This window comes from Aspergillus homomorphus, assembly GCF_003184865.1.
Source record: "Aspergillus homomorphus CBS 101889 unplaced genomic scaffold BO97scaffold_1, whole genome shotgun sequence".
NCBI classification, from domain to species: domain Eukaryota; kingdom Fungi; phylum Ascomycota; class Eurotiomycetes; order Eurotiales; family Aspergillaceae; genus Aspergillus; species Aspergillus homomorphus.
The window spans coordinates 1143397-1160083 of NW_020291887.1; the positions used below are offsets into that span (position 1 = coordinate 1143397).

A 16687-nucleotide genomic window follows, 5' to 3' on the forward strand; every position below is an offset into this window, starting at 1 on the left:
GGGAATTGGCTCGATGATGCACATCGAGCCCCGTTCGGAGAGCCGCGTGGCTGCTTCAGGTCACATGATCTTTATCACGCTTGCTTACTCAGAGATGACTTAATCAAGTGCCAGTAACTAAAGGAATTCGAATTCAAGCACCACGAGTTCTTGATTGATAGTATTAATAATTAATAGTCTCAGTTCAGCACCCACGCGGTCTTTCATCAGAGTCAAAAGATCTACTGTTACAACTACCTAAGCATAACCCCCAAAGCCTTCAGCCGAGCGTTACCAAAACAACACATCAAATTGTCATATATTCGTTCACTCCGTAAGTAACAGAGGAATCACGCAAAGTAGCTCTTCCAAAGCACTCCAGAGAGATCTTCAAGCTGGTCCGATGTAAATGCCTGTTGACAAGATAATTAGGGAAGGAAATTGCAAGTGAGGGTTGGCAGTAACTTACCTTCGCGTCAATGTGCCAGGTATCTTGTCTAGTCTTCTTGAACTCGCTGATAATGGACTTGACACTGGATCCGACAATGCCAGGATCGCTTGCCGCTCGAACACTTAGCGTAGTCAGAGCATCAGGCATCCATCTGGGTGGTGGACTGTTGTAGGGGAAGGCTTGAATGAGCGCTCCAAGTCCTAGGACTGCGCCATGTCTGGAGATAATGAGCCGGGTGTGTTCCGGAGTCGGGGTACCAGCTCCAGAGGAGACTGGGGTTGAGATGCCCGAGCGAAGTGCCTTGGGTTTCTTCGGAAGAGGATTTTCAACCAAGACTTTAGTGAATCGTTTCTTGAGTCGGGCGACCATCTCTTCCCGGAGCGAGATAGGGGAGCAACGGATCATTCCAGACAAAGTGGCAGATGCTCCCACTCTCACTTCATGCTGTGGGTCCTCCAGCATGCTAGCCACGCACTCAAAGAGCTTGTCACGGTCGCCCACAGAGAGCAAGAAAAGACGACGGAAGTAAATGATCTGAATGTTAATCATGACTCGCAGACGTTGGTGCCACGATGGAGACGTCTGCCCAATATGAATGAGCGTCTTGATAAACTCGGAGTTGTGCTCGGCAGGATACGGGATGTTAGGCAGGTGACGGAAGACATGGTAAGCCAACGACTGGAGCTCTGGATCTTCCTTGACATCCATCATATGCAGAAGCTGTCCCGTGAACAGATCGGGGAAGAACGACACCAACTGTGTACATTCATGGGACGAAAGGGTTGAGTCAAGCCACAGCAGAACCGTCTTACATCCGGAAGTATAGGATGATGGCGTTTGTTGACCGGGTGTGCGGGCCTGGCGCCAAGTCTCAATGCGGCTGAAGACTTCATGAATCATCTTGATGAAGTCTTCTGTGGGGCGATATGGATAGGTACCAACCGGAGATGCAGACTTCTGTGCATCGAGAAGGCGTTTAAGGTCAGGATACGATTCATGATACCTGGTGCGAAAGATCGTTGCCAGGGTTTGTCCCATGGCTTCTCGAACACCTTTGTATGGGTGATCCAGATGTGCAAGGAAATCTTCGACAATTGGTGTTTCCATTTGGAAGTGCCACCCTGCGTCAATGATTGACTGATGCAGGAGATTGATTTTTGAGCTCTCCTTGAATGCTGCATTGGTGCCCATATCCAGCCGGAAGCTTGCAAGCCAGTCAACCAAAGGCCACGCTCTGCGTGGATCTCGGCACTGGAGGATCATATGCAAGAACGTCGTCCAGTAGCCGGAGTTCTCGGGGGTCAACCCATCTGTGAAGATTCTTTGGACAATGGGGAAAGCATATTCCCAAACCAGTGTCCGCTTCTCCACACTGGTGTCTGCCACAGAGCTCACCAGAGCCCCGAGGATCTCAGCAGTAGCGCGGTGTTGATGTTTATCAGTCCCATCCTCAAAGACAGCTTCGATTTCTTCCTGAATGTCTTTGAAGGTAGCAGCTGTGAGCTCGTCACGAAGCATCAGTTCGAAGGCGTAGAGAAGCATCATCGCGCAGGGCATGCGGAACTTATCAGCCGAAGGGTCCCGTGGTTCCTGCTTCAGATACATGAAGAACTTGGAAAACCATGCCCTGTCAAACAATTTACCCATATGCGCTCGAACTTTCCATTCTACCTCATCATACTCGATGTCACGCTTCACGTTCGACTTGTAGGCGGGCATGCTGTCCGCCCAGACAAGCCAGCCAGGGAAGTCATGATCAACGTAGTACTCCGCTTCTGGGTTAGCAAAGCTGGCTAGGTACTCTTTCGTCCAGCCTTCTTCGTAGCGCTTAGTGGCAACCTTGAGTTTCGAGGGGAAATGCTGGTGGCCCAGGATGTAATTTTTGTAATCGTGGCTGCAAATTGCCCGCACGTCTATCATCGTAAAAAGGGCAATAAGTGCCTGTGAGTACATGCCGCGCAGTCCCGGATGGTCGTCGATTGAGCCGTGGGTCACGAGCTCAACTAGGTTTCCGCTTGCGATGTAGTCGAACCGAAGTCCCATAGTGATCACGATCGTGGCTGCCCGACTGGCAACTTTCCAGTGTGACACTCTGGCAAGGTTCACCAATTCTTCGGCCAAATCTGCCTTCTTCTTCTCGATAAGAACGCGCTTCTTGTTGATGGCATTGCGTTTCTGTTCAATCTCACCCTGGACATCTTGTCCAGGAGCGATCTTTTCGATAATGTCCCGGTCAAGAACTGCCATCCTTTCCATAGCACGTCCGTATTCCATGATCTGGTAAACGGCACTTGAGCAAATCCTCTGCACAGATGGTTTATCGACAGCGCTAGCGTCGATGAATGTTCGAATGAGAACAGGAGCATATTTCCAATGACGTCCAACAGTTTTAGCAACACTGCCTAAAAGTAGAGAGAACAAAGCACCCTTGATACGAGCATGGTCGTTTTCTCTTATGCCTTTCTGAAGAGCCTTCAATAGAGGAGGAATCACTAGGAGGCGAGATCCCCAGACAGCTTTCAGAGCCGACTCACCCGCGCTCTGGGCGTTGCGTCTAGTTTCAGTATAGAGAGAGACGCAAGACTCGGCAATGTCTAGAAGTAGAATTTCATCGAGTTTGGAACGACGGCGGGGTGCTGCATTGTGTCGAAGTCGTTGCAAGTGGTATACATTTGCTCTTCGTACGAGCAATGGACGAGGATAATCCTTTCGGAGACCGCTCATCTTGTAAGGATGAATGTCGGCCGCAAGGAGTCGAGTGACTCTGTCTAGAACATGGGCGGAACGTTCAATGCCAACGTCAACGAACCAGGAGCGGTACGCCGAATAGAGCGCTGCAAAGCATGGCACATCGTCCTCCTGCTTATCAGACAGGAATCTATGCACATCGTGCAAGACCCATCCTGCCCGTTCTCTGATATCATGAATGGCCGTGTACAATTTATCGTTCTCCGTGAGCGGATACCCAGTAGGGTAGGTGAAAGTCTCCCTTACTGCGGAATCATCAGAGCTATCAAGTGCTGAATCCGGGTCATCGTCATCGCTTGGCGCTCCCTCTGCGTCCATCATCTTCACATCAGTTGCCCCGTCGGAAAGCCCAGCTGAGGTCGTTGTAGATGCGGCACTGGGGTCGAAAAGCACCGAGATCCCGGAAAGGATGAGACGCAGCAGAACCAGATTCCTCGTCACTTCATCCGACCACTCTTTACCGCTGCCATCGCGCTTCACGTTGGAAGTTTCGTTGGTCAATGCTTTTAGCTGCTTTAAAGCAGACTCAGCCTGGTTCTGGAAGAGCTCCACGGCAAATTCAAGTTCCTCGCGTTTAGGCACATGCCATTTTACACTCAATTTACAGGGATCTTGTTGGTAGCCCCAGTGTTCAGGCTGTATGCCTTGCGCCACGACCTCAGGCTCGTAAAGCGAGTAGTCAGATGTGTAAGTACCCGTGAGGTTGAGAAGAAGGTGGTGTATGAAGTTGGAGATATGTACTGTGGGTATTCCTCGGCACTTCTGTTGCATATAGACGGCTGTATCGAAGAGCTCCTTTTTGTGAGCCAGCACGGCATCTCCGACATGAACGACGCACATGCTCAGCATGCTGACATTCCAAACCAGGCCACGGTCTCGAGGCAAAACGTCTGTTCCCGTAGTTCTGGTTGAACCGGCTCCATTGTCGTCAATCTCGGTACGGATAGCCTGCGTCAAAACGGGGATGAACCGTTTCAAAGCCTTTGCAGGGTTCACCTTGCAAACTGAGTTACAGATGAAGGCCATTGCATCCCGAGCTTGATGGATCACGTGGTTGGAGACGAAATCGACCACCTTGGACAAGGCAATGTCATAGTATTCAGGGGAGAGGGACGACAGCAGTGGCATGAACGTTGCCGGCAGGGTGTTCACAATATTTTCTTCGGGCGATCCGGTCCGAACTCTACTCACGTCCGGCAAATTCTCCAAGAGCGTGAAGACACGACCTAAGAACGACACAATAAAGTCTCCAAAGCCGCAAGTGGATGAGCGGAGGATCATCTCCTCGGTTTCATCGTCCAACTCGGTATCATAGTTCAGTTGGATATCGACACCCTCTTCCTCCATGCGTTCCATCTCGCCGGTAATCCATTGCATTGCGAGCATGTTACAGTTTACGTCCTCTCTCCCTTTGGTCAAATCGGCCATGGGTATATTGTAGCAAGCGGCCTGGATGAATGATAAGGAGTGTAATGACTTCTCCAGGTCGTTGGCGTCAATTCCTGGTAGCGCGAGTCCAAGAAGAGTTGTCATGTGGCAGCGATACCCTTTGGTTTTGGAGATGATCCGTGATAGAACCTGAAGAGCACGGAGCGAGGATGTAGTCCGATGAACTTCCACGAGTCCCTGTAATGACGGGTAAATGCGTTGCAAGGCACCGGGAAGGATGAGATGTGGTTCTAAGAAAGCCAGGTTCTGCAGCGTAGACAATGAGAAGCTCATGGCCGTACCACTCTTGGCATAGATTCCCATGAAAATCACGTCGCGCAGGCAAAGCACGAAGCGTCGTTTTAGGGGCTCGGTCAACCGACGCTCTGCTGGAATTTCCATTTCGCCACTTTGCTCTCGGTTCCACCGCATCACAAAGAAATCTGCCAGGTAGTACACCAACTGCGACAATGTCTTTGTCCAGCCACCGGAATTGGATGGGTGGAAGAAGGTCTCTACTGCCTGAATAAGACCCTCGAGCTGAGTGAGTATTGACTCCTGAGCATCGAGACATGCGGGTGACAGCGACATCACAATCCACCTGGCGATATGATGCGCGACCGGATGCTTCCGTGTGTCCCGATCGAGCATGATACCCAGACCCGAAGAGATGTCAACAAGAGCACTGTAGGGCGAAGTTGACTGTCCCACGGGGATTTCCAGCAGTCTCAAAATCGCCGTGAATATGAGCGATGACTGGTCGGGAGTAAAAATACCATACTCCGAGAACGGTATATGGCCGGCGGGCAGAGAATCCCGAGCTAGTCGAGAAAGGTAGTCCAAGAAAGTGATATCGAAAGTCTTTGACCGACTAACTAACGACCACAGGTGGAAGTAGGTCGGCATATAGTGCTGCGGGAGCAGATCCTCCCTGGACTCGGGTGGGGGAGACGTAGGCAACATCAGATTGATCAATCCGACGACAACGAAAGCACCCTCTGAGAAGGAAGTCGAATAATGTGGAAGGAATTCCTCTAGCATCGCCGGCAGTTCACGGGGATCAATGTACAATTGAATGAAAGCGCAGAGCTTGGTCAGGGTCTTGATGTTGCGTTTGAGATTGGTGGAATGGACCAAGCCCGACTCGGTGGGTAGAACAAAAGATTTCAGCTCCCTGTACAAAGGCCTCCAGTCCAGCGTCAGATCCTTGACGGGCCGAAGATAATGCTTACGCCTGCGAAGATCATTAGTGACGCGCAAGGTGGCAGTTGGGGATAAGAATGCATACTTGGTGAGCAGCATGAACATGCTCGCAAATCGTTCTGCTACATTGGGATCGATTCCGGGGGCAAGTGAGAGTTCGTAGTACAGTTTGACGAGATTGATCCGTTGCGTCCGAGTAGGATCGAATTTGAGTGATAGCCACCCTCTGAGCTCCCGGGTCCAATGCACAGCGCCAGGACTGAAGTCTCCAGCTTCCACCGCAATGTAGAGTTGTCGTAGGATCTCCCGGAAGTTTTTATCCCTCTCTGGCTCATCCTCGAGTGAATATGGTAGGTACTTGAAGTACGGATATGTGCGTGGGCGAACGCGCGCCTTGGGGTCGCCGTCTCCATTCATGACCGCAGGCTCACCTCCTGGAGAGGTGGCTCGAGAAAACTCATGTGTATTATGGAAATTTTCGGAAGTCAGGATGGACCGTGGGCCTGAGTGGTCCATAGCTATACAGTCCGTGAAGCGATTATTGTTTTGTGGAGGATGATGTAAAACGAAGATGGTTCAGAGCGGATCGGATTCTAGGGATTCGAGTTGTCAGCCAGACTCGACCTAAATGTTCGGGTATGAAGGACGCGGAAAAGAATGCAATATTCGCACATCACACATGGAGATCGTAGCCAGATACTCAGCTGCAGAAGTCGATGCCCAAATAGCGATCTGCTGTTGGTTCGTTTCGCATATGCGATTCAGTTGTACTCCGCTAGTAAGGCGATCGGAAACCAAGAGCTTGAGAAGGAAACAGATAAAGAGCTCAGATAGATGGGAGGTGAAAGAGGAAAAGACCCTGAAGCCCAAGGATCGTGAGCACGAGATTTGCGTGCGATTTTGCGATCCAGGGATGGGTAAAGATGGTCAGGTAGTAAGGTGGTTAGGTTGGTGGGATATCTTGAGCTCACGCGTTAGCAGACCGAAGTTGGAGGTATCATTGATTGAGTCCGTTCGTTGGGTCTGGGTCGGTTTTGTCAGATCGGTGATGACATAATTCCACGTAACGGCCGGGAGCCTAACGATGGGTCCGACTCCAGATTCGACCACCAAAAAACCGATCAAGTGCCACTTCTCACTGAGCAAAGTAAGAAAGAATCTGTGCACCGCTGCTCACCCAGGATCAGTGAACTCAAACAAAGGTTTAAAAAGGGTGTTAGGTGAAAAGCGGGGGAATGTAGGGTGGCAAGCAACCAGAATCGATGTGTCGGACACCTTTCCCTGCCCAAGGACTTTCTCAAACTCCATTCATTACATTTACGAAGAGCTATCAGTCTCAAATCCTTCTATTTCTAATCATTGCACTCCCATTTGTACTTTTATGTTCACACATTTTACAATTATGCGCAACTGAAATGTATTGTTTCGAACGGTTCCCGATCGCTGAAAAAATTATTTTTCTCTGCTTGAATCTACCTCAAGCGGGTGGTAGAAAAGACCCAAATAATGTGGCTTGCACTAAAGCATATGCCACCATGCCCTGCACTGCTCGTGTAAAAGTACGGCTGTGTTGGATTGAAGGCGGGATTTGACCCCAATTCCCTGAAACCAGGTACACAAGGTACCAATACCACAGTGGGTATCCCGAAGCTATTCGATTGATGATTTGGACATGATAGCTGGTCAGAGCCAGCAATGCCAGGATTCCCTGAGGCGCAGCCAGTCGTAGAAGCAGCGAAGCTGTGGTAGCGGAAGAAGACGCGTGATCGATCCCACTCAATGCTCTCGGGTATATGAAAGGGACTGCCATGTCAAGTGCCCAAAAAGACGAGCGGCAGAGTATAGCCAGCATCGGCATCGCCAGAACAAATAATGGGAGGTTTGAAATGCTCCAATATCGAAGGAAACCCACGTTCCTGTTCCATCCATTAGCGCCACTGCTGCAGCTCACTGCTTGGAATATCACGTACCAATAATGACTCTGGACCCAGCCATAAATACTGGGGACAAACCATTGACACCATTGTCGCGGGATGGCCTCTGCACAATACGCTGTATGGGCGATATATTGGGGAAGGACAAGTCCAAGCGCGATGATACAGCCGCTCACGATGGCGACAAGCAAGTGAGCACAGGCGTTCCATGACAGACTCTGGGACACAACTCGTCGAAGCTGGAGGAAAGCGTCATAGGCGAATAAGATCCCACTTAAGATCCCATTGCTGCGAACAGTAGTAGCTGCAGAGAACAGAACAGCGGAGAGGATCGATTTCAAATCGCCGGACAAACGCTTGCCTTTCTTGTTGTCCAGGTAAGCAGAAGAGTAGAGATAGAAGCCTGTGATGTTCAGGAAAGAGAACAGTGATTCTCCATAGGGTGCGGAGAGAAATGCCCCGGCAGGGCAAATGATATGTAAGGCCGAGGAAAGGAGACAGATGAGTCGTTGCGTGGTGGTGTCGTTTCCAAACACATTGACGGAAAGCTTATATAGCGCTAGAACGGAGAGATAGTGGGCAATGTGGGAGAGTAAGATTGCCTCAATCGCGACAAATACCGCTCCTCCTAAGCCAGTGAAATGTTGGAAAACTACAATCACGATTAGTGGCTACCACAGGCTTGTTAAAAGAAGAGAAGCCTTTACCGGTAGTAAGGTAAGCTAAAGCCTGAGTGTACCCATAGCCAAATGCCCACTCTTGCTCGAAGACGTAACCTTTCTGAGCTATATGCAAGAAGTATATCGAGTCCCACCTAACGAACTTCCGGGGAACCGTGAGAAGGAGATGTTCGATGTCCTCTGAGATGACATCAGAGCTGTTGATACCGTGATAAAGATGGCTTGTCGAAGTATCGTAGCCCAGTCCTGGGCAGGAGACTATGACCAGGAATACCAGAGCTTTCCAGATGCAGAAAGCAATTGTCAAGCCCCTGATAGGACGGGCGGGATCCAGGATGCTGGGGCGATCCGCCGCTCGCAAGCCCGTGTAAGTTGACGAACTCATGTCCGCAGGCATCAGCATGTCCAAACTATGCACCCTTGATCTTCTACCCATGCGCATCCAAGGGCCTCTAGATGGCTATCATTGTGGCCTCAGTCAGGATCAATGGATAACGTGTGATAGCCTAACGCTGCGATTCACACCACCCTTCTAATCATGGGGTGACGGGGCAGAGCAACCGAGGTAAGTGGAGGTGGGATGAAGGAAGAGGATGGGATGATTAAGGATGCGTTAACCCAAGCCAAGCGGTGGCTGATCGGAGAGTTCGGCAAGCATCGCCGCGTATTATTCAGCATATGGCGGTGCACAAATCCTACGTAATGCATTGCATCCTTCCGCGAAATGGCGTTTTTTCATCAAGATTTCACCCTTGACAGTGATTCGAGTAGTAAAAGTATGTACTAGGTACTGCAGTGTCGTCCGTTACACTGTACTTTGGCTCGTCCATTACACAGTATGTACTTTAGACAAGCAGACAGGTGAGGATGGAATTCTTCTAAAATTACCTGGCTAGTACTCATATGATAAGTACGTGCGTGTATCCAGTGATGATGATGTCAGAGGACAAGAGAGCTTTTCCACCGACCGGAAGTTCTGGAAGTGAGAGTAACTTTGATCATCCCCCCGGACATGTCAGCCCTACCGAATTGACTGGGTCAAGCTCAGCTTCAGTGATTTGCTGGTCTCCGGTCACGCAAAGAGCACGTCAAAAGGGCATCCCTTGCTACTAAATAAGAAGGTAAACGGTCATACTCCCACAGAGGTTTCAGATCGACATGACTTTCTTGGACTGGCACTTGTCACTGAATCAGATGAGGAGTTTTTTTGGGATTGAATGTAGGCTCGTACGTGTCAAAGTTTCGTCTATGCCTTTCTACTGAATATACCTCAATTGCTGTAGGGTATGATTATGTTCTGCTATGCAATGTTCAAGGATCTGAGCTAGCGCCCCACTGCGTGATCACGCGGAGGGTGCTTGTTGCACCGAAGTCTCCGAAGAGTGGCCACCTCAACCCACTATCGATAAGTATGAGTAACTGACCATCCAAGATCGAAGGGATACTCAGGTACTGGCCAGTCAGTTTCTTCGACAGACCGACTTCCCGGCATGATTCCCAGAGACTGGCCCCGCAATGAGTAAAATTCATGCGAACTACAGAAATTTGCCGTCGAGTCTCCGCACTAGATCCTCATTTTGGTCGAGTGTAATGCCAAGCAAAACCAAGAGAGTGAACTCGGTTAAGAGTTGGTAGTTGACGACTCGTATATGAGTAATTTTCTCTCGAGGTAGTTAGTTATCGAGGGATGGAATATGAAGATGACTAACTGGATGACGAAATCAATCCTTGGGGCAGTCAGTCAGTCAGTCAGTCAGTCAGTCAATCAGTCCGTATGGGCTTGTCATGCTCAGAATTGATGATCTCTCAAAGGAAGAGGAGTGTACAGTACCTATGGTATCGTCTAGGTGATTCCTGGCCTGATCTGTCAGCCGGGCTCATCGTCGACACCGACAAACCAAACCTGGACCCGGCATATTCAGCCTTATGCGTTTCTGGGACCAGCAGAGCAAAATTCTGTCATGGACCATGGAAGGCGTGAGGCCGAGACACCGAAAGGATGACGGTTGGTCGGCGTTTCCGGCATCCGTGACGGAGAAGGTCTTGCCAAAATCCGTTCTTCCGGCCAGAGTCACGGACGCAGCGGGCACAGCAACAGTGCAGCTCCTCAATCTCCGAATGCTTGCGGAGTTACTCACTGCTGCTGCTGCTGCTACTGCTGTTGCTTCTCGTTGCTTCTCGGTCATGCACTTCAACATATCCACCTCATGCAGGAGGGCAGTGACTAACCTATGGTGTACTGTAAATCGTAATATACCTTCTTGAATCTTCTCCTCTCTTGTGTATTCCTCTCATGCATAACTCACCTTATGCCCCATAGCCAGAGCTCTGGTACGACCACCGGAAGGGCTCCGTAATGACCAGAAAATGATACGAAGTGGTGCCGAAGATCGCCGTCTAGCCTGGTCGCTTCACAGCTTTGGATGCGACGCTGCAGATTGATTCGTTCCTTGAACCTAAAAACCATCAGGAAATCAGTGATAGTTCGGCAACTGAATAATTCCAGTCGCCTGGATCCATTCATGATTTGATTTCCCTCCCGTTCATCGTTGATTAATGATCACTTTGAGTTGACACCAAAACTTGATGGCTGTTGGCCCATCACCGGCATTTCTTCTATTCTTCTTTTTTTTTTCGTTTTTTTTTTCTCTTTCTTTTTTTAACGATCTCTACTACTACTCTTGCTCATGATACTTATATTATATTAACCACCCGATGACACTGACCTTTTCCTTGACCTCCGGTGCTTCATCCCTGACCGCCATCAATTTTCTCTCCCTGCCCCCACTTCCATCCATTGATCCACGATCCCTTTGTCTGACATGCAGTCATCCAGGTGGACAAACCTAGTGGGATCGTCTTCCCTCCTCTTCTAGTTATTAAGGCGACTGCTCATTGCCTAGACCAAACGGAAGGCTGAAAGCAAAAAGGCTGAAGCTTCTTTTCCGAACACCACGCAGCACTACGACTATCCTACGTATACTTCAGGATCCTCATCACAACTGACTGCTTTACCCACCTTTTTTTGGCTCCTCCTCCTTACCCCTACTACTACTACTACTACTACTACTACTACTACTACAACTACTCCACTTCCACTTTGCCTCCTTCGTCCCACGATCTATATCTCCACGTTTGTCCGACGTAAAACTTTCCCGACCTTTCCTTTCTCCTCTCGTCTTTATTTTCCCTACTTTCCTCCCCTCTTGCGCTGACCTCAGTCCTCTCCTTCCCCCTTTCCCCACCTCGTTTTCACAGCCTCCGCCTCAGCCTCGCTTGCTAGAGAGTTCATTGTCGTGCAGGTCACGGCCATTCTTATACTTCTTTACCCTTCCCAAGCCCTTGAGCTTACGCACCCTCCTTTCTCCAATTTTCATTTAAACCGACTTCGACCTTTGTTTTCTCGAAGCACCGACATCCGCTCCATTGCACCAAAAACAGCTCTCTGCGATCCCCAAACTATAGCTCGGCGCGCCTCCACCGTTGTCAATGGTGGCCTGGGAGAACCGGGAGGCGTTGTCGAAGCCCAGAAAATAATGTTATTCAACCTTGGTTTGACCGCAGATGCAGCAGCCGCTCACGACAGCGACGTTCTTGGTCCCCAGTCCGATCCCCAGATTCCGTCGCGGCATTCTTCGCCGCCCGTTTCTTTTGCGACACTGCCATCCTGGGGCCTGGGAAGCTTGTACAGCCGGCGCAAAGTGACGGAAACAGAAAAGCCGCCGCTGCAAGAACAACCACGTGCAATGTCGAGGCAACCTGCAGTGGACCAAATATTACTGTCGAGCGATGACGAGCATTCGACCGTCGGGCCGACTCTAGCTTCATCCAGGATCGCCCGCTCATATTCAGTTCGGAAACAATCATCGCGACGTAAAACGTCATACCAATTAGCGCATCCCGCATCCCACGCACGTCACAGGCGACTGAAACTCCGCCCCAAGCTCCTCTTGCAACTCCAGCAGGTGTCCCAAACCCCGCGTCCTTTACCCGTTTTGGACGTACTTCCATCAAGTGTGTTTCTGCCTAGACTGGCCCGCAAATTTCCGACCATCTTCCGCGGTAAGAAGGGACTAGGCCCCAACGACCTTATTGTTGTCACCAGCGATCTTTATGAACAGAGCCATGGCGATTTTGCAGACAAACACTTGAGCTCCGATGAAGAAAATGGAGAGCACCGCGAAGTCGTCGCAACAATATGTCAACTTTTACGAGATGATGCTTTATCCAAAGGCAAGGCTGAAATTTGTCTCAGTTGTGGACCGGTATGGGAGGCGACCCCTCTGGCCAATGGCTCGTACGAGTTCGTGGCCCATACAGATGAAGGGATTCAGGTTCTGCGCTGGGTGCTGCGAGGAGGAAAGAACCGTCGCGTGTCAGCGCCCCCTGATTTTACCAACCAGGAAGACAGCAAGCGATTTACATTCAGCGTGATTAACCCCAACACCCGCCGTCACCCTGTCCTCGCCACAATGACTCGTAACCACCTGGAGGTTTTCAACGAGTACTCAATGCCGACCACCTCGGGGATTGCTTCCCCAACCTCGGCCATGTCTGTCATCAGCGATCTCTCAGAGATGGACGAACCATTGGGCCGAAGGATGGTTGTCGACGACAACTTACGCATGCTGATCATCATCACCAGCTTCTGGGTAGCTTTCCGCGAAGGCTGGTCGCATAACTTCAGCTACAATGACGCAGCCTCTACGCTTAACCCCAAATCTCGCTGTCCGTCGCGACAAAGCTCCCCCACAGCCGTTAGGGCTGAAGCAGACCGGTCCATGGAAGAAGAGGCCAACAACCCGACCGGCCCCTCCACGAACCGCAGACATCGCATGTCAACATCCAGCTGCATGTCCTCTCCTCCCAACACAATTGGCGACCGATCAACGGTGGGGCGTCAGTCCAAGCGCTCCAACTCAACCGGAGCAGCCTTCATTGAGCGGACCAACCGACGTGCTTCTGGCACCCTCGGCCGTCTTAACCGACACAGCACGCTTTCCAGCACCCGCGAAACCCGGCATGATACGGACGCCAACGCCACCCCGGCCCCTGCGCGGCAAGATTCAAAGAGTCGCAAGCGATGGTCTCATCAACGGAAACCCGAAGCGCCAGACCCAAAACAAGGCCCCGATAAGGACCTTGGCCGGTCGCGAGGCATCGACAGCCCTCTGCCGCAACAACAACAGTCGGACAAATCAAACGGCAAGTCGTCCAACAACAAATCCGCCGAACCGACTCCATCCAAGGGCAAACTTCGACATCGACTGAGCAGCCTATTCGACTTCATCATCCGCAAAAGCACCCATTCACATTGAAGCATACCCCGAAAGAAACAGAAAGAAGCCTGGTGCTTTCCCACGACCTCATTGACACAACTCCACTTACATCTGCCGCTGGCCGAAACCCCAACGCAGCGCGCCGTTTAATTCATACTTTTCCAAACTCCCTCTTGTAGAGGTTGAGACAATACCCCATTTTCCTTGATCTTTGTTTCTCTTCACATCATCAATCATTGCACATATTGTCTTCGTATCACAAGAGCCAGAGCTGGAGGTTTACATACGATGCATAATTGGTGGGGAATTTCCCCATTGCAATTGTCTGATATTTTTTTTTCTTTGTGTGATGACGGACTGGCCGTCTGAAATCTATCTCAGCTCATATCTTAGCCCTCGTGCTTATGAATACCCCGAATATCAATGGCATAACTCTATTTTAAAGCATGTTCTTGCTTTCCTTGTATGGAGACTATTCGTAGTGACTTCCATAATCGCGTCGGGGATCTACGTGTGTATCCACGGTATGACACCGTAGCCTAGCCTGTTGGTCTTGCGCTATTTTACTATTAGCTGTATATCCTTAAATTTTTGCATGAATGTGACTCTAGGATGGTTTGATTCTATGATTATCGACCAGAGTCTCTTCAACAACATAAACTACCTTAGAACATAGCGCCTGAAATCACCGCTCCAGACTGGTAATGGCCTTGGGGATATAGGGCTCCTCCAAGTACTTAATCTCCTCGGCACTCAGCTCCACCTTGATGGCGGCGACAGCCTCGTCGATGCGCTCCTTGCTGCCGAGCCCGAGGATGGGGTTCTCGTTGGAATGGCTCAGGGACCATGCGATGGCGACCTGCGCCATGGTGATGCCCTTCTTCTTGGCGATCTCCTCCACGCGGTCGACGATGGCCTTGTCGGCCTCCGTCTCGCGGCTGCGGATCAGCATCTTGAGGGCGCCGTCCGTCGACTCGCGGACCGTCGAGCGCGAGCCCCACGGTCGCGCCAGCACGCCGCGCGCCATGGGCGACCAGGGAATCAGTCCCACGCCCGAGTCCTGGCAGTAGGGGATCATCTCGCGCTCTTCCTCGCGGGCTAGCAGGTTGTGGTAGTTCTGCATCGAGATGAACTGGTGCCAGCCGTTGCGGGCGGCGATGTTCTGCAGGGTCTGGAACTCCCAGGCGGCCATCTTGGAAAGAGAAAAAGGTTAGTGGACCGGCGTGGTGGATCTGGGGCTGGCTAAGTGTGCGCCTGCGTGCTTACCGTGCTGGCTCCAATGTATCGCACTTTCCCGCTCTCAATCACATCGTTGAGTGCCCGCATGATCTCCTCACGAGGCGTATCGCGGTCCAAGCGGTGGATCTGCAGCACGTCGATGTAGGTGCCCAGTCTTTTGACGCTGGCATCGACGGCGTCGAAGATGTGCTTGCGAGACAGGCCGACGCGGTTGACGAAGTCTCCGTCGTTACGGCCGGAGGTTGAGATCGGGGGCATGCCGCCCTCGTCGTCCACGCCGAAGAAGCACTTGGTCAAGATCACGACCCGGTTGCGCGGGATGTTGAATTGCTTCAGCGCCTTGCCAATGATCTCTTCTGAGCGACCGTGGGAATAGACGTCGGCCTGGTTATGGGTATTAGTACTGTGCGGTGGAAGAGTTGGATCGATATGTGGGCAGCGCACCGTGTCCCAGGTGTTGATTCCGCGCTTGTAGGCGTGCTCAATCAAGGGGAGGGCTTCCTCCTCGTCTAACACCCAGTCTTGCCACTGCTTGGTGCCGTAAGACATGGCACCGAGGATGATCTTAGAGATCTTCAGGCCGGAGTTGCCCAGGCTATGGTGTCAGGGTCATTAGCCATCGAACTGGATTCAGACATGGAGTCTATGTTGCGGCATACCGGACGTATTCCATATCGGAAGCCATGATGTAATCGTAGTTATGGAGTTGAAATTCTGGAGAGTGCGATTAGCACCGTCAAAGGCAGCTGGGATGAACAATAAAGCAGCATGGACACTCACACAATTGACCAGCGTAATTCCTGCGGGCGGGGATCTCTTGAAGTTCAAAAGATACGAGACAGTGAAACTGGATATGAATCATAGTGGGGACCGAGGGGAGTTGCTAATCAATCGGGCATAGTACAGAGCAGTTGAGCTCTCCACTCCGATCTGCCGAAAGCATGAAGCGGCGATGTTCTTCAGCCGACTTATTGCCGGCGACTCCCTCGGGCTTGGCAAGGGGTTGGGCATATCGGAATTGCATCTCGGGATGTGCCTGTGATTGTGATGATTGAGTGCACAGTAAAGCAAGAAGAAAAATAGAGACGGCTAAGAAAAAGAGGGGAGGGGAAAAGAAACAGAAAAGCCAGGTGGAGGTCCCGTGACCTCGTTCTCCTCCTTCCATTTCAATTTCAGTCTCAGCTTGCCTCTTCTTCCTCACTGACATGCAGGCTTGTCCTTGACCTTCTCCTCGGAGTTGTCATGTTTGTGTCTGCACATCAAATCTCTTCATACAATAACATAGTCCATCTTCACACCAGCAAGCTTGACTGTTTGCCAACGGTTTCCTTGACCAAATTCAGAAAAAGCAATGAACCGCCACGAGCGGTTGGCGCTGATGACGTGGACGCTTATTACGGGAACTAACTCTTACAGCCTGGAGAAGAACCTACCCCAGACGTTGGATTTACATCGTTCTCCGAGTGGCTAGCGGGCAAGGCCAGTAAACGGCAGTCCCGAAAACCATGTTTACGATGTTGTGCATCCCCCCGCACGTGGAGTCTGGTGTGACAGAGCCCACTGCACAATATTCTGGACGAGAAGAATAAATCAGCGCCCGGGATGGCTAAGGGGCTGGCTGAAATGCAAGACATCGATGCCAGCTGTCACTGGAACAAGAGAAAAACTCTGGATGTCACGCTGCGGCGGCAGGGCCGAGACGATGAACCGTTCGCCCTGAGTGAACCCGGATGATACGCAAGCTGG

At 51.0% G+C, this 16687-nt stretch overlaps 4 protein-coding genes across 4 annotated transcripts; 1 reads left to right on the forward strand and 3 right to left on the reverse strand.

Annotated features, from left to right (window-relative positions):
* Window positions 1-141: 141 nt before the first annotated feature.
* On the reverse strand, window positions 142-6797 carry BO97DRAFT_359394 (proteasome activator BLM10). Its single transcript, XM_025692317.1, has 4 exons — window positions 6482-6797; window positions 5895-6402; window positions 449-5840; window positions 142-392 (listed from the first exon to the last, which is right to left on the reverse strand). Exons 2-4 carry the CDS (start codon window positions 6323-6325, stop codon window positions 330-332), a joined length of 5886 nt encoding a protein of 1961 aa, XP_025556684.1. The 5' UTR covers window positions 6326-6402; window positions 6482-6797; the 3' UTR covers window positions 142-329.
* Window positions 6798-7286: 489 nt separating this feature from the next.
* On the reverse strand, window positions 7287-8808 carry BO97DRAFT_430517 (DUF409 domain protein; the record flags this gene model as incomplete). The annotated part of the gene is made up of 3 exons (XM_025697441.1): window positions 7287-7725; window positions 7780-8395; window positions 8451-8808. 3 exons carry the CDS (start codon window positions 8806-8808, stop codon window positions 7287-7289), a joined length of 1413 nt encoding a protein of 470 aa, XP_025556685.1.
* A 3151-nt stretch (window positions 8809-11959) lies between these two features.
* Window positions 11960-13741, forward strand: BO97DRAFT_333537 (uncharacterized protein; the record flags this gene model as incomplete). Its single annotated transcript, XM_025691366.1, has 1 exon — window positions 11960-13741. One exon carries the CDS (start codon window positions 11960-11962, stop codon window positions 13739-13741), a length of 1782 nt encoding a protein of 593 aa, XP_025556686.1.
* A 604-nt stretch (window positions 13742-14345) lies between these two features.
* BO97DRAFT_467082 (aldo/keto reductase) lies at window positions 14346-15997 on the reverse strand. The gene is made up of 5 exons (XM_025699615.1): window positions 15722-15997; window positions 15601-15655; window positions 15386-15536; window positions 14969-15325; window positions 14346-14894 (listed from the first exon to the last, which is right to left on the reverse strand). Exons 2-5 carry the CDS (start codon window positions 15624-15626, stop codon window positions 14388-14390), a joined length of 1041 nt encoding a protein of 346 aa, XP_025556687.1. The 5' UTR covers window positions 15627-15655; window positions 15722-15997; the 3' UTR covers window positions 14346-14387.
* Between the last annotated feature and the right edge of the window lie 690 nt (window positions 15998-16687).

Coding starts and splice junctions, on each gene's coding strand:
- BO97DRAFT_359394 (XM_025692317.1), bottom strand. CDS start 6,325: ATGGACCACTCAGGCCCACGGTCCATCCTGACTTCCGAAAATTTCCAT. Junction 5,841..5,894: donor ATGTTCATGCTGCTCACCAA/GTATGCATTCTT, acceptor TGATCTTCGCAG/GCGTAAGCATTATCTTCGGC. Junction 393..448: donor CCTGGCACATTGACGCGAAG/GTAAGTTACTGC, acceptor TCTTGTCAACAG/GCATTTACATCGGACCAGCT.
- BO97DRAFT_467082 (XM_025699615.1), bottom strand. CDS start 15,626: ATGGCTTCCGATATGGAATACGTCCG. Junction 15,537..15,600: donor TCCGATATGGAATACGTCCG/GTATGCCGCAAC, acceptor CTGACACCATAG/CCTGGGCAACTCCGGCCTGA. Junction 14,895..14,968: donor GATACATTGGAGCCAGCACG/GTAAGCACGCAG, acceptor TCTCTTTCCAAG/ATGGCCGCCTGGGAGTTCCA.